The 21,132-nt window shown below is 44.7% G+C and overlaps 3 protein-coding genes across 7 annotated transcripts; all 3 read left to right on the top strand.

Moving 5' to 3' along the window:
- The first annotated feature begins 653 nt into the window (after window positions 1-653).
- Window positions 654-10,269, top strand: LOC139327922 (MAGUK p55 subfamily member 4-like). Of its 3 annotated transcripts, XM_070957950.1 has the most exons (22): window positions 654-812; window positions 1,733-1,850; window positions 1,948-2,069; window positions 2,227-2,304; window positions 2,397-2,480; window positions 2,794-2,925; window positions 5,720-5,801; window positions 6,316-6,401; window positions 6,540-6,614; window positions 6,698-6,894; window positions 6,995-7,053; window positions 7,175-7,192; window positions 7,306-7,347; window positions 7,437-7,457; window positions 7,561-7,575; window positions 8,000-8,041; window positions 8,142-8,315; window positions 8,463-8,543; window positions 8,742-8,835; window positions 9,085-9,193; window positions 9,369-9,503; window positions 9,627-10,269. In XM_070957950.1, the coding sequence occupies exons 1-22, from the start codon at window positions 723-725 to the stop codon at window positions 9,816-9,818; spliced, it is 2,046 nt and encodes a 681-aa protein (XP_070814051.1). In that variant the 5' UTR covers window positions 654-722; the 3' UTR covers window positions 9,819-10,269. The 3 variants fall into 3 exon arrangements, 1 of the variants encoding a protein (XP_070814051.1); XR_011601683.1 differs by lacking the exons at window positions 6,316-6,401; window positions 6,540-6,614; window positions 6,698-6,894; ... (10 more) ...; window positions 9,369-9,503; window positions 9,627-10,269 and adding exons at window positions 3,990-4,386; window positions 4,502-5,449 and having other exon boundaries at window positions 5,720-5,803; XR_011601684.1 differs by lacking the exons at window positions 6,316-6,401; window positions 6,540-6,614; window positions 6,698-6,894; ... (10 more) ...; window positions 9,369-9,503; window positions 9,627-10,269 and adding exons at window positions 3,990-4,386; window positions 4,502-5,446 and having other exon boundaries at window positions 5,720-5,799.
- A 93-nt stretch (window positions 10,270-10,362) lies between these two features.
- Window positions 10,363-15,617, top strand: tmem237b (transmembrane protein 237b). 3 transcript variants are annotated; one of them, XM_070957796.1, is made up of 14 exons: window positions 10,385-10,566; window positions 10,729-10,764; window positions 12,079-12,110; window positions 12,223-12,236; window positions 12,329-12,400; window positions 12,540-12,668; window positions 12,848-12,941; window positions 13,137-13,294; window positions 13,378-13,510; window positions 13,603-13,794; window positions 14,535-14,608; window positions 14,761-14,848; window positions 14,933-15,054; window positions 15,136-15,617. In XM_070957796.1, the coding sequence occupies exons 1-14, from the start codon at window positions 10,546-10,548 to the stop codon at window positions 15,198-15,200; spliced, it is 1,230 nt and encodes a 409-aa protein (XP_070813897.1). In that variant the 5' UTR covers window positions 10,385-10,545; the 3' UTR covers window positions 15,201-15,617. The 3 variants fall into 3 exon arrangements, with proteins under 3 accessions (XP_070813900.1, XP_070813897.1, XP_070813899.1); XM_070957799.1 differs by lacking the exon at window positions 12,223-12,236 and having other exon boundaries at window positions 10,363-10,566; window positions 12,079-12,114; XM_070957798.1 differs by lacking the exons at window positions 10,385-10,566; window positions 10,729-10,764 and adding an exon at window positions 11,428-11,500.
- Window positions 15,618-15,716: 99 nt separating this feature from the next.
- cyp20a1 (cytochrome P450, family 20, subfamily A, polypeptide 1) lies at window positions 15,717-21,044 on the top strand. Its single transcript, XM_070957795.1, has 13 exons — window positions 15,717-15,929; window positions 16,526-16,575; window positions 16,851-17,017; window positions 17,175-17,320; window positions 17,411-17,578; window positions 18,337-18,415; window positions 18,868-18,980; window positions 19,079-19,133; window positions 19,389-19,509; window positions 19,695-19,806; window positions 20,001-20,065; window positions 20,171-20,260; window positions 20,366-21,044. The coding sequence occupies exons 1-13, from the start codon at window positions 15,858-15,860 to the stop codon at window positions 20,514-20,516; spliced, it is 1,389 nt and encodes a 462-aa protein (XP_070813896.1). The 5' UTR covers window positions 15,717-15,857; the 3' UTR covers window positions 20,517-21,044.
- Window positions 21,045-21,132: the final 88 nt, after the last annotated feature.

Raw genomic sequence — 21,132 nt, 5'->3', positions numbered from 1 at the left:
AAGTATGCTTTTCATAAGTGTTTTCTCAATGAAACATCACACAGGTGTTTTTATTTTAATGTCAAATATGCCCTAAAAACGAACAAATCCTCAAGTCGGTGTTGCACTTTTTTAAGACTTGTGCATAGAGATAAGAGAGAATTAAGCAACAAATACATGTTTTCGTCAAGTGCAACGGGATAATCTCAGTGTTTTGGGTACAATCAGGCTTCTTAGGACAGAGGGAGGGGAGATTTTGTTGCATTTCCTTGGGAATTAGATCACCGATTGGGGGATTACCGCCATTCCTGACAGATTTCTGGCCTTGAGGTAAGGACACTAAAACTATCTTTAACTCAGCGCCATGTACACTCTCCATTAAAGCCAACTTAGAAAGCAGTTCTTGAAACTGTGAGTGCAGAAGAACGTGATCTTGAAGCCTTTCTCTTGACCTCTCAGTTGACACCTAAACTGTCTCTTTCATCGTCAGTCGCCTTCCACACGGTTCCTCCTGCGTGCTGCTCAAAGCTGAAAGAGTTAAGAAGATTTGGAAGCTCCGAGGCAACCAACCAGCCGGTGAGGGAGGAACCGGCTTCCGGTGGCCAGTGGCAGGCGGCTCACTTGCCTGGGATTAAGTGGGATCGAGAGAGATTACAGCCCTCTCTCTCTCCTCTCTCATTCCCCGTAGCTCGATGAAAGCATAGTGCAACGTCCAGTCTACGAGGAGCATTTTCCCATCATATATGCATCTTTCCTGCACCACTGTTGGTGCTAAAACCTGCAGGAGCTGGAGGACAGAAGCTTGTGGCTTCCCTGGGGATTCAGACATAAAGGTGAGATGCGTTTTTAAAGAGAGATGGGCTTGGAGGAAGGCCACAGGGATCATCCTCTTCTTTAACTACAGAAACCTCCTGAGGAGTGAGAATCACCTTTTTAAACTGTTGTTCTTGCTTCTGTCATTTTGCTCAAGTGGCATCTCTGCAGTGTGGCTGTTTGCAGTCATGCTTTGGGATTTAGAGCCAGTAAAACCTGCCTGAACTTAGTTTTTGAACTTGTTTGACCGCCTTTTTGGTTCATCTCAATGTCCTCCTGAATGTCAAATTGACTCGATGTTGGTTAAAGTAGCATCTCTGCTGAATGATCTCCTAAAAATATCAGATTTTTCCTCATACTGGAGTTTGCTTTCTCCTGACGGCTTACCAGCGGCAGATTAAAGTCTGCACATCTCTGTATTTACATCACTGCTGCTCTTACGCACTGCTGTGAAGTGTGCCATTAACCCCTGACCCCATTCACACTAACCACTGATGGAGCTGTGACTGCACCTCTCTACCTGATCCCACTGCACACTCACAGCTGGATTACCAACCAGCTGCAAAAAAATGAGAAAATGAGGTAAAAGAGCTCAGTTTTTAGGCAGTAACTCACCGATTATTTTCATTATCGATGAGTCTGACGATTTTTTTCACTTTGACACCATTGACAAAACAGCCATTTTTTAGCACAATGCAACAGCATTTTCATAGTTAACAGTTGTTGAGGTGAAGTAAGTTAACAATTACAATTATTGAATTAATTATCATAACAGGTGATTTTTCTGTTCATCAGCTGAGCGGCTAACCTACCCAGCAGCGTTGTGTTTGAAATATGAGGTGTTAAATATCAGCTTTAAGGATTTTTTTCTTCTGCATTAAAGTTAAAAGATTACTGAAAAAAAAATACATGAATGTCTTTCCTTTTTTTCCTTTTCCAGGTTTGTTGCAGACCAGCAGTCAGCAGGTGGTCGGGGTCAAAGGTTGGGGGTCCAGTGACCATGAGGCAGGCGGTGGAGGCTCAGGTGTTAAGCCCCCACTGTGAGCTTGGAGAACACGGTCAGTGGGGGAGATTGACTTCACTGCTACATTGTATTGCGTTAATATTCCACTTCCTGTTTACACTCTGAATATCGGGGCTGTTGGTGTGTCGCAGGCCTGCGTCAGATCCTGACAGATGTCATTGAGGAGGTGAGACAGTCGGTCAATCCGGACATCGACGGAGCTGAGATCCTCCACAGTCTGCTGAACGCCTCCTGGCTGCAGTCGCTGCTCAAGGTCCAAAAACACCCCGAATATTCTGTCATTAACACAATAAAATAATAGAGAATTAAACTTGATGTGACAGAAAAAGTTTTTCCCCTTAGGATCAGTCAAACAAAGTTTTACTGCTTTTGTCATTACTGTGTGAATCACTGGCCAACTTTGTTTTCAGGTTTATGAGTGTCTCCAAAGGCACCTGAGAGACTCCCCAGCGCCAGCTCTGGACTACGCCTCAGGACTTTCACTGCAGGTTGCGTTCAGATTTGTTTTTATTCAGAAGTTGTTGCTCACATACATTTTGTGGAAGTCTTCTTACACGATGGCTACGCGGCCTCTGTGCAGTTGCTGATCGACATCAGAGCCTTGCCGGGCTGCTCTGAAGACGCCAAAGAGCTCTACCGCCTCCTGAGACAGCCACACCTGCAGGTGAGAACCACTGAATTCTGGCTGCAGAGGTCTGCACAGTTTTCCTGAGCTGGTACAACCATGATGGACCAGGTGTTTCTGTGTTTCGTCCAAAGCTGAGCTCACCTGACACTGATGGTTTTGAGTATTTTGAGGGATTACGACTAAGATTTGTACATTTTTATGTGCACATCTGTATGTTTTTCTTGTAATTTGGGTTCCTGGAAGCTTAATAAGTGTTTAAATTGGCAAAAAATAACCAAAATTAACCTGAAATACTTTATGTTGACCAGCAGTTTCCAGTCAAAAAATGTTTGATCTTCATCATTTGCAGGCTCTTCTTTCAGCTCATGACACGGTGGCCCAGAGGGACTATGAGCCGGTTCTTCCACCCATGCCGGAGGACCTGCCGGACGATGAAGAGGCCACCAGGATCGTCTGCCTGGTGAAGAACAAACAGCCTCTGGTGAGCAGCTTAAGCCTTGTTGAAATATAAAAACTGCGAATGAAGTTTGGTGTACGTTTTTTTTTCTGATTTAATACATTTCAGAGGAGTTTTAGATGGTGTTATAGTCACTGTACATGACTCAGTATTCAGGCACTGTCCGACCCGAACATGAGGTCACATTTTGATGGGATCACCCCTCTTGTTATGCGTGAAAGCCATTTTTAATCCCTCTTTACAAAAACAGGTTTCCTGGGATCAGGGAAACCCATCAGGCAAACTTCCCTGAGCACAGAAATGCTTTCAGACCATGAAGTCATGCTACAGAGGGAGTAAATGTTTCCGCTGGCTGTCCCTTTGAGGGCTATACCATCAAATTTATCAGAAAAATAGATTTACGCAAAACACACTGATGTACATGCCCCACCACATCCATGTCAACATGAATCTGAACCATTTGAACATATTTTCTTTAGTTTATGTGAGGTTATTAATGTACAGGATATGACCTAAATACAGGACAGAGGTGTCCATATACTTTTGGACATATGGTGTCATCTGAAACTGGTCCTTCTTGCATTACTCCACTTTATTTTGGTGGCTGTACCTGTGCTCTCTTTGTCTGTAAACCATGCACATGCTCCAGTCAAAAGAATGAGCTGCAATGGGAATGTTTTTCCAGTTGTGAGGAAGCAGATGCTCGTGGATATTTTACCATGTTTTTGTTTTTTTTTTGCCAGATGTGAATCAAACAGCTGACGGCGTCCAACGCAGAGCAGATGTTTGAATTTTATAATCTCTCATTTGAATAATTGTTTGTTAAGGCTACAGATCATTTCCTGACAGCAGATACTGCTGAAAAACAAGGATTTTTAACACATCTCTGCAAAGTAGTTACATGACAGTCTTCTTTTTGTCACAGGACAGTACTGATATGATCATGAGAATGATAAGGAAGAATGTTTTTATCAATAAAGCTTCAAATCCAGTTTTCTCAGCAGGTATTCTGTCTTTTCAACCTTCCTTTCCAGTGGAAGTCCTCCATAATCTCATTTCTTCCTTTGAGTGACTCTGTTGTCTCACAGCTCTGCAACAACCAGAAAGTCAGGCTGCCGCCGCCCAGTGTGTCCTCCTCATGTGCAAAAAGCTCCAGAGTCCAGAGTCACTGGGACACCCTGAGGCGTCTGACCCGGCAGAGGTTTCCCCAAGCCGGTGCGTTCAGGCTCCAGAGCCCCACTGCTGGGAGCCAGGACGTCAAGGACTCGTCATGGTGTAGAGTTCGGAGAGGCAGCTACCCGCCGGCTGAGCCGCTGTGTCACGCTGCAGCTCAGCCATACCTTCATCCTGGCTATAAGCCAATGAGCAACTGTGCGATGTGCTGCAGCAAGCCGATGAGCCAGTGCAGAGTTTGTTACACCGACCTGCTGTGGGGGCAAAGTCTGAACCGCTCCGCGCCTTCGGTCTACAGCTCCGTTCTGATCGGTAAGAAAAGATCTGTTGGTGTTTCGTCATCCGTCATTGCGCCCTCTTCTTCCATCATTCATCACAGCCATGCGCGGTTTTTCGTGGATTAACGATGTCTGTTTTTTCATTGGAGACAACATCATTGAAGAGTTAGACAGCGAAGATGAAGGAGGAGAGTCCGCCGATGCAGCGTCCCCTCTTCCCACAGCCCGCCGGTGGACCGTGTCTCCCCCGTGTCTCACCGTACCGTACTACTCCAACGTCGAAGATTACCTCCAGCCTGACCTGCCTCGCGGGCTTCGAAGCCACAGCCCTCGCATCCGCACCGCTCCCCCGAGCCCCATGCAGCCTCGCCGCGCCGTGGATTTGCCCCCGGTGCCCCCCGTGGAGCTCGCCAAGCAAGAGAGTCTGGATGAACTGAGGACGACGGTGCAGCTGGCCGCCAGCTCCATGGAGAGCAGCACCAAAGACATCAAACTCCTCGGGGAGAAGATGGCAACTGCGACCGAACGCATGTCAGACACAGTGCAGGACAACTCGCAGGCCTTGGTCCTCCTCACGCAGGTGGTGGAGCAGCTGCAGACGCTCCTCGCCACCACCGCCAGGACAGAGGTCAACTCTCCAAAACCGGTGGTTGCTGAGCAAGACAGCACGCCAAAGAAGAGCCGAGAGCCACGTCCATCCCTGACGCACCAATCCAGATGCTCCTTCCTCTCCCTTCCTTCCTCCAGCTCCTCCAGCTCCCTCAGCAGCTCCCTGGACGCTCCCTCCACCTCTCAGGGGACCAGCTGTCTGTCCGTGTCTTGCGGCGGTTCACCCCGAACTGCTGTGAAAGGCAAGAATGCCCCTTCGCCGCAGAAGAAGCACATTCACGCTGAGCTTCACGCCTCCAAGCACCTTCTGACCAACGGCCTGCTGGAGGAGGAGACCTCGCACACGGTGAAAGGACGTCGTTCAAAACAGAGGAAGAAGGCGAGGAAGAAGACGACATGAGAGACGCCGAAGAGTGTCCAAAGAGTGGACTTCTTGGGTCTTTTCAAGTGATCATTGCAGAGCGGCTGATCTGCAGACACGCACAGTGGTAGTTGACCTTTCTTCCTTACTTTTTGTTGCATCCCTGGTCGTTTTCCTCCATCGTGTTGGACCGTTTCATCCTTTCATATTTCCGCTTCTTGTCTGATGTCATTTCAGGAACTCCATCTGTATTCATCTGGAGCTCGGGCTCGTTTGTGTCTGAATTAATCTGCTTCCATTTCACCTCCATCAGTCTTCATTCGTGTGATCCGACACATGCCTCCACTCCACTTTACAGCAGCTTTATTTATTCCGTGTTTCATCTTTTCTGTTCTAGGGAGCAACGATAAAGAGGAACGAGATCACAGGGGAGATCTTCGTCGCTCGGGTGATTCACGGAGGGCTGGCTGATCAAAGTGGTGAGCCGTCTCTCTCGTGGTTCATGTGTCTCAGTTTACTGGGCATCCCGGCTTTGTGTTGTTAACCCCAAGTTGAAATCATTTTAATGAGGACATGAGAGAGACAAAGTTAGGAATCGACTTTGTGTTTAGAACAAAATCATCCACATATACAACCAACTGCGAGCATGAGCTAAAAACTGTTCCCACTGCCAGGTGTGTTTGCATCATGGGATGAGAAATAAAAGGTAGCCAGCAGCTAACCAGAGAAAGAGTCAAGGTCTGACCTGGAACAAATGATGCCATCTTGATATTTGTGCAGCGAGGACCTCCTTTCTGTGTTTTCTTGCCCCCCAAACACGTCTAACCAATGAGTGGCATGGATGTTCTCATGTGACATTTAGGAGAAGTGGTTGATGTTAGTTTATACTAAAAGCTCGACATTTTCACCAGGGTTTGGTCTCTCACACACTGAAAGAAGCACTAATTTTCTTTTGTGTCTTTTGTGTGTGTGTGTGTGTGTGTGTGTGTGTAGGTCTGCTCCATGCAGGGGACAGGATCATCGAGGTGAATGGTTTTCCCGTGGATGGGATGGAGCCTGAGCAAGTTATCCAAGTTGTGGTGGGTCACTTATGTGGATGCTCACTGTGGAATGATTATTCCATCTTTTAAATTTTAAACCAGATTCATGTTAAAATGTATATTTTGAGTTGTTAATATCTGCTAATTAATCCATTTTGTTTTTTTACACCCAATCAGCAAGCAAGGTCACAGGGCACCGTCATGTTTAAGGTCGTTCCCATCACAGAAAGGCCGGTTCACAACCAGACGATGGTAAATCATCCGCTCCTGCATCATTCTTTCACCTCACATCAGAGCTAAATGTCATCTTAATGAACTAACTTGTCTGGTATCAGCTGTATGTCCGGGCCATGGCGGACTACAGCCCCCAGCAGGACCCGAGCATCCCCTGCGCCGACGCCGGCATGAGCTTCAGAAAAGGTGACATCCTGGAGATTGTGGACCAGACAGACGCCCTCTGGTGGCAGGCCAAGAAACTGCCCAGCAACACAGCCTGTGCTGGCCTCATCCCCTCCACCAACCTGCTGAAACGGTCAGGATTTTCACACTTCATGGGTGTATGCTTCATGATTTCCCACTGATTTTATGTCATTATTTTGAATGAATTTGGCTTTTTTGGGCTGTTGGAACAGGAAGCAGAGGGAGTTCTGGTGGTCTCAGCCTTACCAGCCACACACCTGCATACAGACCTGTAAGTTCCACATGTTCTTTCCCTCGTCTCAGACTTTATATCCACGTCCTGACAGTCTCAGAGTTGACAGCTTGTTTTCACAGTCGAGTTTTCATTGTTTTTCACCCCACGTTTACTGAAGTGAGCACTGTAGAGGAAGGTAAGGAGCCATCATTTCACGTTTAAGGCAAAGCCAAACGGCACATTTACAGCTGAATTAGCTTCATCGATTGATCTATTACAGATAGAACTGATGTCATTTTTCGCCCACAGAGGAAGACATGATGGCCATCGATGAGAAGTGTGTTGAAGCAGGTAAACTTCACCCTTCACTTGTTGCTTCATCTGGCTTTCATACACAAACTTATGATTCATTTCGCGCTTTTTGTATTTCTCCCTGGCAGACGAAGAGGCATTTGAATCTGGTAGGTAAGTCTTTGTTGATTCGATCCGTTTGGATTGAATTCAGTGTCATTCTATCTGCTGTCCTTCATCTGAAACTTTTGTCGTTTCTTTTCCAACTCTCAGAGGAGCTCCGAGAAGGTGAGAAAACGTGATTGAACATGACAAATTAGGGAAAAATTAAAGAAAATGTTCATAAAATGGGCAAATAAATGAAAAAAATGACAATCAAGTCCGTCAGTTAAAGGGCTACTTTATTGATTTTACATGTTTACATGATTTGGTGCATAGCATTATGGGAATTCTAGGATTTAAGCTTGATCCATACAAGACAAGAAAAGTTGAATCTTTCCTTTAAAGTCAGGATTTTTTTTATCCATCAGATAAATAAATTTTCCCTTGAGTCAGCTGTGTTCCTCTAAATGGGCCGACACACAGGCCGGGCTGATCTGATTGGCTGATTTTAGCTTATCACACATGTTCCTGCCTTATATATCTTCTCATAAATAATTGTGCTGTGCTGTGTTTAAGATACCTCACTCTGCTTCTCTTCATGTCACACCAGAGGAGGATGACTTCAGCAGCAACATTGAAGGGATCTATTTAGGTCAGTCCTCTCGCAGCCTCACGCTCACCTGCTCTGAGATCTGCACAGGTATGATGTTTGCTCTGTACGCGGGTTCCTTTACCTCTTCATTTCCTGTCAGCTGGCTTCAGGCGCAGCATGCGTCTGTGCCGGCGGCGCTCCCACAGCACCACCCAGCCGTCCTGCCACACCCGCTGCACCAGCAGCTGCTACAGCGCCCTCAACAGCCCCTACGAGGAGGTGGTGCGCTACCAGCGCCACCCGCAGGACGCACACCGCCTCATCGCCCTGCTGGGTACAGGAAAGCTTTTAATTGGGAGAAATAAACCAATAAGGATGATTAGAAATTCAATTTACGGCAACGTTACATTACAGTTAAGAAATCAGTGTGATCAAATGCATGATTGGAAATAAAGTTTTCCATGTTTTCTTTCTTTCTCAGGCCCGTCCGGTGTGGGTGTGAATGAACTTCGGAGGCGCTTGATTGAAATGAACCCCAACATCTTCCAGGGAGCCATACCTTGTACATACCAACTCTTGTCTTCCACTGAAATTCGAATCAATCAGTTGAACAAAACGTTTTTTACAACACATAAAAACCCGAAAAACACACTGAAGTCTGACAGTTTCTCATCAGCTTCTGCGATCATCTTCTGTTTGCTGTTAAATGATTGTCTGTCTCAAAGAGAACATAACATAAGATTACCTTTTCCCTGATTAGACACCACAAGAGCACCCAAAGCTTACGAGGAGTCTGGCAGAGAATACCACTTCACCAGCAGAGAAGTCTTTGACAACATGGTGTACAACAACAGGTACGACAGTCTCTGCTGTGACTCCATGAACAATGAATGAATATTCTCCATTAAAAATGCTCTTTTCCTAAATATAACAATGAATTTATGAGCATTTGCAGCATTATCTGCTTTTTACACCCTCTGAAATAATGAAAATCTATGATTGCACCGCTCCTGTAGCTGTCACAATGCACACAAAATGAATTCAGAAATGAATGTTCAAGTATCACGTCCTCGTCATTTCTGTGTGTGATTCTTGTCCTGCAGGTTTCTGGAGTACGGGGAGTACAAGGGGAATCTGTACGGCACCAGCATCGAGTGTGTAAAGGAGGTTTTAAACAGCAGGAAGATCTGCGTCATCGACATCGAGCCAAACGTGAGAACAGGATGGAAATATTCTGAGATGCTTAAAAAAACAGCACTGAAATCAAAAACTTGTTTCCAGAATTCCATTCAAACCTAAATTAATGTCATTGTGTTCATCAGTTTTGTGCTTCCAGTCACTTCATTAAATGTTCTGTACAGTAGCTTTACTTTGAATCATTGTTCAGGCCCTTCAGGCTGTGAGGACCCATGAACTGAGGGCCTACGTCATCTATGTGAAGCCTCCACCGCTGGAGCGCCTGAGGGAGACCAGACAGGACTCGTACATCACCACAAACTACTACGTCAACAGACCGTTCAAAGTAAACTCTCCAAGGGACACATCTGATCACTTTCATTTGTTTTAAGACCATGAGAAAAGGACTCTTGACACACAAAAAAATTGATTTATTTGTACATGTAACACTAAACCTTTCCTCCAACAGGATGAAGACTTCCAGGAAATGGAGGATGCTGCCCGGAAGATGGAGTCCCACTTCTGCCACTTGTTTGACCACGTGATCGTCAACGACGAGCTGCAGGACTCCTGCGTCCAGCTGCTGACGGCAGTGAGGAAGGCACAGGACGAGCCGCAGTGGGTCCCGGCCAGCTGGATACGACCCACCGCCGAGTCGTAAGGGTGGAGGGAGGAGAAGGAGGCGAGGGGACAAGAGAGACGTGACCCCTGTTATGGCAGCAATCTCTAATTTTGCAGATTCCTCACTGTAAAGGAAAAATATAACATGCATCATAACATGCAAAACTGCAGTGAAGAATGGAATATTTTTCCAATTGATGTTTACATACTAGAAAAGCAAAGTGGTTTCTTGTTTAATGTTGTCACCTGTTTTGTTTTTCATTCTGAATTTGTGTCACTTCTTTGTGGTTTGCTATAGCCGAAAATGTGTCATTGCCTGCCAAAACAAAAATTCTTCAAGATTTCTTAAACATGTGTGTTGTGTTTGGCACAAAAATTACACTCTGTGTCCTTATTTGGTGAAAAATGATGTGATAATATGTGAAAGTGCAAGCAATGTAATGACATTTTAATATTTGTATTTGTTTGGGACTTTAATAAACCACTTCTGATAGTAATTTATTCATTCATTTATTTTCTTATTCATCTGTTGCCTTTACATGCTTTGTGTGGGAGCTTTTATTTTGAAGATACAGGAAGTATTGGGTGCTACTCTTAAAAACATCCGGGTAACCGCTCTCTAGTTGAATAGCGTAAATGGAGTAGCTAAGTAACAGTAGTAGTTTACTCACTTTTAAACGGCTGTAGAGATTAAAATCTACTTATGATCTAAAAATGATTTAACTGGATAAAATTTACATGCGTGGTTGACGACAAATTTTTTTAATATGGATACGAGAGGCTCAAAGGTAAATATTTTTTGTGTATAAACTAATGCTAGCTAAGGAGCTCCAGACTGCTCCGTGATAAATATACGGCACCGTTATAGCTTTGAGATACAGAAATGAGATGTTAATATCTCATTTGGCGTACTTGTAAATATTGCTAACGGTCTACGTTTGCCATTACAGAAAATGCGACCCAGGGAGCTCCCCCCTCTTCCACAGGTTGGTCCTATAACTGTAGGTTGTATAACATCCTTTAATTTATGATTATTAGACACATCAAATCAAATATGTGGTCAGTGTTGAAGGAAGTAGTCAAATCCTACTACTTAAGTAAAAGTACAATAGGGAAAATGTCCTGTTATTTTAATGTACTGTGCAATAACAAGCAGAAAAATATCCCCTTTTAGTAGTAATAGTAGTAGTAGTAGTAGTAGTAGTAGTAGTAGTGAAGTACTTTTGCTTGTTTCAGCTGTATTTGTGTATAATTTTCTGCAGTTTAATTTACATCAAAACATTGCGTTTTCTAAACTCTTCATTTGTAAAAAGCTGTCAGATAAATGTAGGACTGGAATTTAAATGCGCATATTTCACAATTTTCCAACATTTTATAGACTTGATTAACGTGTTGAAAAAGTAGTTGATGCATGAAGCGGTTCAAGAGACAAAAGCTCAAAATACACATTAAAAGCATGTAACACTCACATGCATAACATGTTTGTACACCGCCTGCCTCCAGATTAAACAGGAACACAGACGCGCTTCCTGGACATTTCACTCAGCCACACACAAGAGTCAGAAAAGGTTTGAGTCGTCTGACCTCTGCCCTGAATAATCCCCAGTCGTGGCCGACGTATGAACACAGATTTAGCCAAGGGTTTAACAGAAGCAGCCAGGATGTTACGCGTCGCTTCATTCCACTCTTACTCGATTCTTGGGAATGGCCAGAAAGACGATGGTGAGCTCTTTTTGTCTGACTTGAGCGCTGGAGCTGAAAATTCGTGAAAAGCTCAGAAAATCTTTGTTTACACTTTAAAAGAACCTCTTGGTTTGTTTTAGGCTGCGTTGTTTCTGAGGAGGGTTAATTTGTTCATGTGTTTATGCTGCGTTTGATGGGACCACAGTGTGTCAGGCTTCTTATGGTTCAACGTGAAGAAAATTGTTTCTGTCGGTTAATATTTAAAACCTTTCTTTTGGAAGTACCTGTGAACCTTCTGATACTACTGCAGTATTTGGAGTAGCTGCACATGATATCCGTCTCAGTCATCGGGCAAAACACGAGCACTTTTGCATCTTGACGTCTTGGAGCAGGAAAAAGAGGAGGGGGATATATTGTCTTTAGCCAACTGTGTCCATGATTTACTGCGTGATGTATGACTTAAAATAAAAAGGCCTCGAACAGAGGAGGTCAATTTGTAAGATTTTTCAGCAAATTCAATTTATTTCTGTTTTATTTATTTCAAGAGTCTTTGAAAATGAACAATTTTACACAAAGAACAGAGCTGACTTTTCTTTTTCCTCTTTTTGTTTCTTAAGCGAGGACAGCGCTCGCTTCCCACAATGCCGAGGTAGGTGAACGTGTGACTTAGCTCCTGTTGTCTTTATCGAGAGTGTTTGTGCTGAACGCTTGAACCAAACTTTTCTTCTTTTCTCTTTTGTCGGACGTGTGGAAACGTGAAGTCAAGACCCAGCTGGTGAGTCGGGATTTGAAACGCAGATGTTGGGATTTGTGCGATGAATCATCTCATAGTTCTTGATTGAACTTTTCTTTCTTTATGCTGTGAAGGAGAAGTACCTGCAGCAAAGCAAAAGAAGAAGAGGGTGAGAAAGGAGATGAATGGAGTGGATGATGTGGACGGTACGTGACACCCCAGACCTTTACCTGGATTTAAAGGGACTGACTTCATGCAGGAAAAACAGTCCTCATTTTAAAAACTAATGAATGATGTTGTAAGGCGGCTTTGTTACGGAGAAAGCTTCTGCTGTTTCCTGTTTAGATCAGGGGATGGAAATGGGAGGCCTGGGCAGCCGAAGGGAATCTGAGATCGGAGAGCAGCTCACCTTAGAAGTCGCAACAGACGCGCCCCCGCAGAGGAGGAAGAAGAAGAAGAAAGCAGCCACTATAGGTAAAGATGAGCTGGGAGGCTGCTGAGCCTAAACTCCTGCTTCAAGAGGACTCAGCTAATCAAGCCATTAGCTGCACAGCTAACTGAGCTAACAACAGCAAATGGCCAGATCTTACATATTCCACCTTTAAGCGAGGCAGGAGAAGAAGATCTAATGAAATGTGAATTCCTGCTTTCAGAGCTTGAAGATGACCAAGCCGACATGATGAATGGAGATGCAGCAGATCAGACCACCGATGGAGAAGAGGTGGTCCGAAAGCCCAAAAAGAAAAAGTAAGACAGTCACAGTTATTGCGGCGATCACACAATATTTTGTTCAATCAGCAGATTTCTTCTCAGAAGGTGAGAAAAATCAGATGTGTATTTTTTATTTTGTGACTATGATGTAAAATGTGCTGGGTGCAGGTTTTTCAAAACATTTGTTCCAAACACTGGAGTTCATGGTGCATTTTATTCTTGAAATTTCAGGAAGTCAAAATTCGTTGAATCACAGCTTCCTGATGAGCTGGCCGTAGAAGAGGATGATATCATCACCAACACCCCTCCTCCCATCCCCCAGCATGCCCTGTTCTCGGCCCCGCAGGGTCAGAGCCAGCCGGTGGGAAAAGTCTTTGTGGAGAGGAACAGTGAGTAGCAAAAGACGCCGCGTCCATTGAACGGTGTTGGAAGCGTCGATTGGATTTCTGAGTGCGTGTGTGTTCGTGCGCAGAGCGTTTCCAGGCTGCCGAGCGCTCAGACTGGAGGAAGACCAGCGACCAGATGGATCCCATCCCAGAATTCCAGCATCTTCAGCCGCTCCGGACCACCAGAGACGTTTCTGTCAGAGTGCACGAAGGCTTCAGGTGAGTTGAAAGTGCCTCGAACAAAGTGAAATATGTCGTACGAGTGAACGGTCCTCCTTCCCTGAATGCCTCTCCTTTGTGATCTGCTGCAGGGTGTTCGGCCTGTACTGTCACGGCTTCCTGGCGGGCTACGCCGTGTGGAACGTGGTGGTGGTGTACATGTTAGCCGGGCAGCACCTCACCGCTCTGTCCAACCTGCTGGAGCAGTACCACAGCCTGGCTTACCCCTCCCAGTCTCTGCTCTACATGCTGCTGACCATCAGCACAGTGGCCGCCTTCGACAGGTAAAGCTGGAAACACCTGCAGACCTGAGAGGAATCCTCTGCTGAACTCGGGTCTGCGTGCAGGTTCAAAGCAAAGAAAAAATGTTATACAACAGAGAGGAATATGTGTAACAACAGATTTACATTGTGCTCTATTTGCTCCCAATCACCAAAAATACACAGGAAGAAATGGAACGATCTTCCAGGATATAGTCTTATCCAAATCATGCTGCCTAATGACGACCTAATATCAGCCCGACCCCACAGACTTTGGGGTGTGAAGATTGATCGTTTGATCCTGTGTAGTGTATCATAGTGGATGACCAACAACCTGACAGGAAGACGAGTGTGTACATGACATTGACCAATAGGAGCGCAGGGCAATCTACAGCTGTAAACATGAGGAAAGATGTCTTGTGTGTTTTCAGGTTTTCTGTCTTATTCTTGTGAATGTGGTATCTCAGGGACGCCTTCAAGGAATTTCCTCAAATTTGGCACAAACATCCACTTGGACTCAAAGATGAGCTGATTTTGTGGGTCAAAGGTCAAAGGTGACTGTGACCTCACAAAACACATTTTGGCCATAACTCAAGAATTCAAATGCTAATCACATCTAAATTTCACACAAACGTGTCAGAGGATGAAGTGATGAAGGATTTTATGTCCAAAAGGTCAAAGGTCAGCTTCACTGTGATGTCATAATGTTCTGCAAACTGTGTCAAAGTATGCAGACTAACGCAGCTTGTTTTCTGCGCTCTCAGAGTGAACCTGGCCAAAGGCTCCATGGCTCTGCGGGAGTTCATCACGCTGGACCCCGTCGCTCTCGCCTCGTTCTGTGAGTCCACACTGATGCCAAGTCCACATGTACACAAGAGCCTTTGGTGTGCGATGAGCGCCGTTAGTTCCTTTGTTTACATGGCTTACAGATGTTAACAGATGGTGTCTGTTTGCTTTCAGTTCACACTCTTTGTTTATTTTCTCATCCAGTGTATTTCTCAGCGCTGATCCTCTCTCTGAGCCAGCAGATGACAAGCGACCGAATCAACCTCTACCCAGCCTTCAATACAACGTTATGGTGAGCTCGCTGGACTCATTTTGTGTTTCTGTCTTGCTACGAAGCCTGGGAACAATACCTGAGGCTCTTCTTTTTCTTCTCCAGGCCACCGGGGTCAGAGCACCAGATTCTGCACCCGTGGGTGACCATCAACCTGGTGGTGGCTCTGCTGGTGGGCCTGGCCTGGATCTTCATCGCCACCAGACCTGAAACAGACTATACTGAGTGTGAGAGAGACAACAGTGTGTGCTGAATACTGTGTTAATGGAATGTCCTTGAAAACACTGAATATCTTGTCTCTTCCTCAGGTTATCTGATGGCCATGGAGATTGAGCCTCCCAAACTGGAGGACAAATCAGAAATGACTGCCTGAGAAAAAGTCGTTCTGTTTACCTGCTCTGACACATGTTGTACAGCTTTGTTGTCATTCTTGCACATATTTTTGCACAGTGTTTCAGCAATTAACTCAAAATGCGTTGTAGATTATTTTTGTATTTTTTGAAATGTGAATGTGCTCGTCTCTTTTCAAATAGAGTTTTATCCAAGAAATCCAACAATGTCTCTTTATTACTTTATAAAGGAATTAGATTCTTTAAACATGATGGCACATATGTAGTTCTGAATATGAGCATCATACTGAATGGGGATCAGAAGTAAGAATATTAGTCATATAAAAGTAATATCCTAATTATTAAACTATATGAGGTGGCATTTTCTAAATGGTGAATTGGGCCTTAGATGAAATGCTGATAAATCTGCATTGTTAATTAAAATACAAGTGTCTAAATCTAAATGAATTTTAAGTGTCAATTCAACCGTAAGCGCCGAGTCAGCTGGAGTATCGATTCCATCTGAGGTCGATTAATTCGCTCTGCCTGTCATCCAGACTCTGTAATCGAACACAGATAAACAACTTTGCCCGTGCGCTTTCTGTAGACGTGGTAACGGTGACTGTTATTAGTTTGGGTGGAAGTCTCCAGATATTAATGAGTAAAAGTTAGGAAAACTGTGCTATTAACAAAGAGAAGTCATGCTGGACTTTGCCATCTTTGCTGTCACGTTTGTCATCATTTTGGTCGGCGCTGTTCTCTATTTGTATCCGGTAAGTCGCTGCAAGTTTGAAGTTAGCTGTAAATTAACGTTAGCTTCTTAGCTTATGACGAGACCATGTTACGCCAGTATCCTCCTGATATACATTTAATGTTCCCTTGCTCATGGACAAGTGGAAACGTTTCATATAACATCATTTAAGACCTCAACAAATTGTTACAATCTTTCAATCGTGTGGGCACATCCAACATCCAGAAAACTACAACTTGAAGTAACCTTAGTGGGCGGTAACGCGAACAGTGAGCCATTTACATAAACAAGCTATAAAGTTAAATATTTGAAAATGAACTCGAAGATCATAAAAAAAATGTCTGATTACCTTAAGTGGTGTCTTACATTCTGTGTGTTTACCTGCAAGCGAGTCAGCGTTTAAGTGCCATATTTTTCGATGGGATTCCACATTAATGAATGAAACATTAACTTATCGCCCTAGCTGTAACTGGGAAAGGCATAACCATCTTATCAGTTTATTAGAGCAGGCAGTAGATGTGTGTTAACGTCAGTTTAGACGGAAAACATATCTACATTGTCTAAATGATATTCAATAATTAACTGTTTTATCGACATTAATGGAGAAATTGTTTTCAGTCTTCCAGAAGGGCCTCTGGCATCCCAGGTCTCAATCCGACAGATGAGAAGTAAGTTGTCTGCTCTGCCTCTGTTTTCACAGCTGCTGTTAGCTTTCATTCCAGAAAAGGATGTTGTAAAGTTCATGAGTCAATTACATCAAAATAAAACAACACAATGCCTGTCCTTCAACATAAAGCATGTGTGGAAGGTTTGTTATTGATTGTATGTCTGGACAGTTTTCCAGATGTTTGCAGACAGACTGACAAAGTAACTCCACTTGTGCAGAGCAGCCATTTACATCAACAGCTGTTCACATTAGATTCAATGCCTTCTGCTTTCTCAGGGATGGGAACCTGCAGGACATTGTGAACAAAGGCAGTCTGCACGAGTTCCTCGTCAGTTTGCATCAGGAGTTTGGGCCCGTGGCGTCATTCTGGTTTGGAGGTCGGCCGGTGGTTAGCCTGGGCTCTGTGCAGCAGCTACAGCAACACATCAACCCCAACCACAGCAGTACGTGCACCAGCATTTACCACACTGCTTTGATTTCACCAGCTGTATTAAGAGCTCACAGAGGCCTCTCTCACAGTGTGTTTCTGTAAGTCTGTGAGGAGTTAAATTAGCAGTTGTAAACAAAAATCAACAAAGCATTTTCTCTGGCTCTTCTCAGCTGACTCCTTTGAGACGATGCTGAAGTCGTTGCTAGGATACCAGTCTGGGATGGGAGGCGGGGCCACCGAGACCATAAGAAGGAAGAAAGTGTATGAAAGTGCCATCAACAACACAATGAAGAACAACTTCCCTCTGGTGCTCAAGGTTGGCGTCACCACGGAAAACACATATTTGCTTCTGCGGAAGTACTCTGACATTCAGATGTCCCTTCTGTCATTGTTTGCTTTCACGTAGCTGGTGGAGGAGCTAGTTGGAAAGTGGAAGTCATTCCCGGAGGCTCAGCATACCCCGCTGTGTGCCCACCTGCTGGGTCTGGCCATGAAGACTGTCACCCAGCTGGCTCTGGGCGAGAGCTTCAGAGGTGACGCTGAGGTCATTTCCTTCCGCAAGAACCATGACGCGGTGAGACAACAGTTTTTCTAGCCAAGAAAAAGGTTGCATCCTTTACACAAGTGGCTTTTGTGCTTTGGATGCTGCTCTTGTTGTCTGCTCCTGTATCCTGATGCGCCAGATGGTTTGTTACATGGAACCATCTGGGAAGTCGTCCTTGGAAACTGTTTGGAAAAGAGCTGCCGCTTTCAATAAAAAAAAAAAAAATACTTGGCGGGTGATTTGATAAACCATCTGTCTACCACCGTCTATCACAAGCTAACTTTAACCAGTCAGATCAACCAACCATATGACTCTTGCCAAAGCAAGTTGGGAGAAGAGCGAAAAAATCTTTCAGTGAAGAAACACTGGAGTCTATATTCTGATATCACTGATGCTACAGCAGCATCGACGTCAACCTCTTTAGCGCTGTTGTTTCAAACACACACCAAAACCACACCAGCCGATGCCAGCAGTTCCTCGTAGGACACTAATTGGTCCAAACTGACTGTGATTTGGCACAAGCGCGTAATGTGAAGCCTGGCCAGATGGATCCTCAGCTCGCGTGGTCTCATGAATCCAGCTGCCAAGAAGCCCTTTGATTCTAAGGGCACTGACACCAATACATCATGGTCATGTCAATGTGAATTTTCAGTCATTTTTAGAGAAGACAGGTTTTCAGTTTTTGACTCATTTTAGTTCCTTCCAAAAGACCAGGACTCTGGCCTGTTAGAGTCATATTGAAATGGAGCAGCTGACTTTGTTTTTCTCTTCTTCTAACCCGCCACCAGATCTGGTCAGAAATCGGGAAAGGCTACCTGGACGGCTCCCTGGAGAAGAGCTCCAGCAGGAAAGGACATTATGAGAAGGGTGAGTGAGGGTTGAGGTCTGAAGACATCATCTTTTCCTAAACGCTGTCTTTTTTTATTCCCCCGTTCAGCCCCTCATACGTGCAGTGGGTTGACATGTGGGAGCTGTGTTGTGCTGCTCGACTGTGGAAAAACAGGAGGGAATGTTTGCAACGTGATTTCTGTGTCGAGCAGCTTGACAGACAGCTCGGAAAAGAGTCTGAGAACAAATACAGACTGTGTGTACAACCAACACATTCAGAATTATCTCCCTGATCAGCGAGCAGCCGCTGTTCTGGCAGACTTTAATTGATTTTTATGCCAAGGACGGTTGCCACTGTGGCTTAGTTTGGGATGCTGTCTGAAGGTCAGGAAGTCTTTTTAACTCGTAACCCCATCAGGAGTGTTGATGCCAAAATCGTGGATAAGTACCTGAAGTCAAATGACAGCATCTTTCTCTTTTCTCTTAATCAGCTCTGTCAGAGATGGAGTCCATGCTGCTGTCGGTGTTGAAGGACAGGAAAGCCTCAAGGAAGCAGACGGTGTTTGTGGACGCTCTGCTTCAGTCCAGCCTGTCGGAGCGACAGGTGAGTCGCCCATTGCCATCCAAAGCCCAGAAGACAACTGAAAGACCTTCACGGTGCCCACAGAAGTCTGAAATGAACTTTTTGTTTGTTTGTTTCAGGTCATGGAGGACTGTATGGTTTTCACTTTGGCCGGATGCGTCATCGCCGCCAACTGTAAGCGAAAACACTTCATCATTTAGGGCAACAATTAACTATTGATCTCCCTCTTATTTTCTTGTTGATTGAGCTCATTAATTTAACTTTTTTTCAAACAACCAGCACAATATCACATCATTATTCCTTTCTGGTTTAAAAAGAGGAGAAGGAAGGGAATAACAATCGAGAATTTTTCTTTCTCTTGAAATGTTTCAGGACTTCTTGACACAGTCAGTGATGTTATTAAGCACCGACGACCGTGTTGTCTTGCAGTGTGTATCTGGGCGCTTCGCTTCCTGTCCACCTCAGAGGAAGTCCAGGACAAACTGTACCAGGAGCTGGATGAGGTTTTGGGGTCAGATCCAGTTTCCTTGGACAAGATCCCTCAGCTCAGGTAAGATCTTTGGCGAATGTGAAATCTCATGTTGGATCTCAGATGAGACAGCTGGCTTTGGCTTTGTTTTCCTGAAACATGGAAGTCTAGTGTACTAGATTTGGTTGCTCAAGGTCAGAGTTTCATCCAGACATGGTCGGTGTGTTCCGTAACCTTGACCTTATCATGTTTCTGTCCCTGGAAAGATACTGCCAGCAGGTCCTCAATGAGACAGTGAGGGCTGCCAAGCTGACCCCCGTCGCAGCTCGGCTTCAGGAAGTGGAGGGCAAAGTCGATCAACACGTCATCCCCAAAGAGGTATCTGGTTTCTGGTGTCTGTTCATTTCTCCTCAGCTCCTCAGGACATTATTACAGCCAGACAATACGACAGGTTTACTGCAGAGAGGGCTTGAGGGGAGAATCAATAGGAACAAAAAAGGAACATAAGGTGACACTTTACGGGTGCATATATGTCCCAAAGATGCTTCACTTGTGTTCTTGCTGTATTTCAGACTTTGGTCATCTATGCTTTGGGAGTGATCCTGCAAGATTCTGACACCTGGAGCACCCCATACAGGTATGTACGTTTACTTTAGCTTTGAGTGTGGGGCGTTTTTCCTTCCAGGTTTAGACGATTGATTTGTCCAGTTTCTGATACGGTGATGCCTTTGACGTCCCTCAGGTTTGACCCAGAGCGATTTGAGGAGGAATCGGTCAGGAAGAGCTTCTGTCTGCTCGGCTTCTCGGGGAATCAAACGTGCCCAGAGCTCAGGTGAAGACAAACACCGTGAAAAGACACAAAGCGCTGAAGTGAATGGAGGCTGATCTGTACCTCGCTGCAATTCTCATCATTGTTTCCGTTTCTTCTCTCTGACAGGTTCGCCTACACCGTAGCCACCGTCCTGCTCAGCACATTGGTGCGGCAGCTGAAGCTTCACCAGCTGAACGGACAGATCACAGAGGTCCGATCTGAGCTGGTATCCACGCCGAAGGAGGAAACCTGGATCAGCGTCAGCAGAAGAAGCTAGAACTCGTCTTTAGAACCTCCTGCAGTGAGACAAGCCCGAGAGTCCTGGCTCAAAAAAAAACCAATACGTTTAAGATCTTGATTAAAAGAATTACCAGCAAAGTATCTTTTGAATGTTGAGGATCGTTCCCATGGTTGTCTTTTTGGTGCTTTTATCCGTGTAGTCTTCTGAGGCCTTAAGCACATCATCACTTCTCTGTCCAAATGTCATATTTGCACTTGTTGCAAGACTCCAACGGAGGAAAACTGGCTTAATACTCTACGATGTTGAGAAAAACAGCTTCTGCTGCCAAAAGTGTGTCTGTAATTCTCAGTACAACTGCCTTGAGTCAAAAGTCCGATGGCACGTGGCTTGTTTGTCCGTTGATTTCACCCAAGTGGCTTTTAGGCATTTCTTTTCTCTTTTCAACACAGTTGCACCTTTGATATCAAATGTGTTTGATGATTTTGTTTTTATCATTCTGCTGCTTCTCTAACAAGCAAGTTCAGTCATCCTCCAAATAAAGAATTTTTAAATTGAAAAAAATGGCAGCATCACATGTTGTAAATTCAGTTTCAGCCCACATATGAACATTTTTAACCGAATGAATTATTACAGAGACCCTTTATCAGCTCAT

This window comes from Chaetodon trifascialis, chromosome 24 (genome assembly GCF_039877785.1).
Source record: "Chaetodon trifascialis isolate fChaTrf1 chromosome 24, fChaTrf1.hap1, whole genome shotgun sequence".
Classification (NCBI taxonomy): domain Eukaryota; kingdom Metazoa; phylum Chordata; class Actinopteri; order Chaetodontiformes; family Chaetodontidae; genus Chaetodon; species Chaetodon trifascialis.
This window is presented reverse-complemented; position numbering and strand designations above follow the sequence as displayed.

Coding starts and splice junctions, on each gene's coding strand:
- LOC139327922 (XM_070957950.1), top strand. CDS start 723: ATGCATCTTTCCTGCACCACTGTTGGTGCTAAAACCTGCAGGAGCTGG. Junction 2,305..2,396: donor CCTCAGGACTTTCACTGCAG/GTTGCGTTCAGA, acceptor GCCTCTGTGCAG/TTGCTGATCGACATCAGAGC. Junction 8,836..9,084: donor AACATGGTGTACAACAACAG/GTACGACAGTCT, acceptor CTTGTCCTGCAG/GTTTCTGGAGTACGGGGAGT.
- cyp20a1 (XM_070957795.1), top strand. CDS start 15,858: ATGCTGGACTTTGCCATCTTTGCTGTCACGTTTGTCATCATTTTGGTC. Junction 18,416..18,867: donor GAAAGGACATTATGAGAAGG/GTGAGTGAGGGT, acceptor TCTCTTAATCAG/CTCTGTCAGAGATGGAGTCC. Junction 19,807..20,000: donor AACACGTCATCCCCAAAGAG/GTATCTGGTTTC, acceptor GCTGTATTTCAG/ACTTTGGTCATCTATGCTTT.
- tmem237b (XM_070957796.1), top strand. CDS start 10,546: ATGGATACGAGAGGCTCAAAG. Junction 12,401..12,539: donor TGGAGTGGATGATGTGGACG/GTACGTGACACC, acceptor TTTCCTGTTTAG/ATCAGGGGATGGAAATGGGA. Junction 12,942..13,136: donor CGAAAGCCCAAAAAGAAAAA/GTAAGACAGTCA, acceptor TTGAAATTTCAG/GAAGTCAAAATTCGTTGAAT.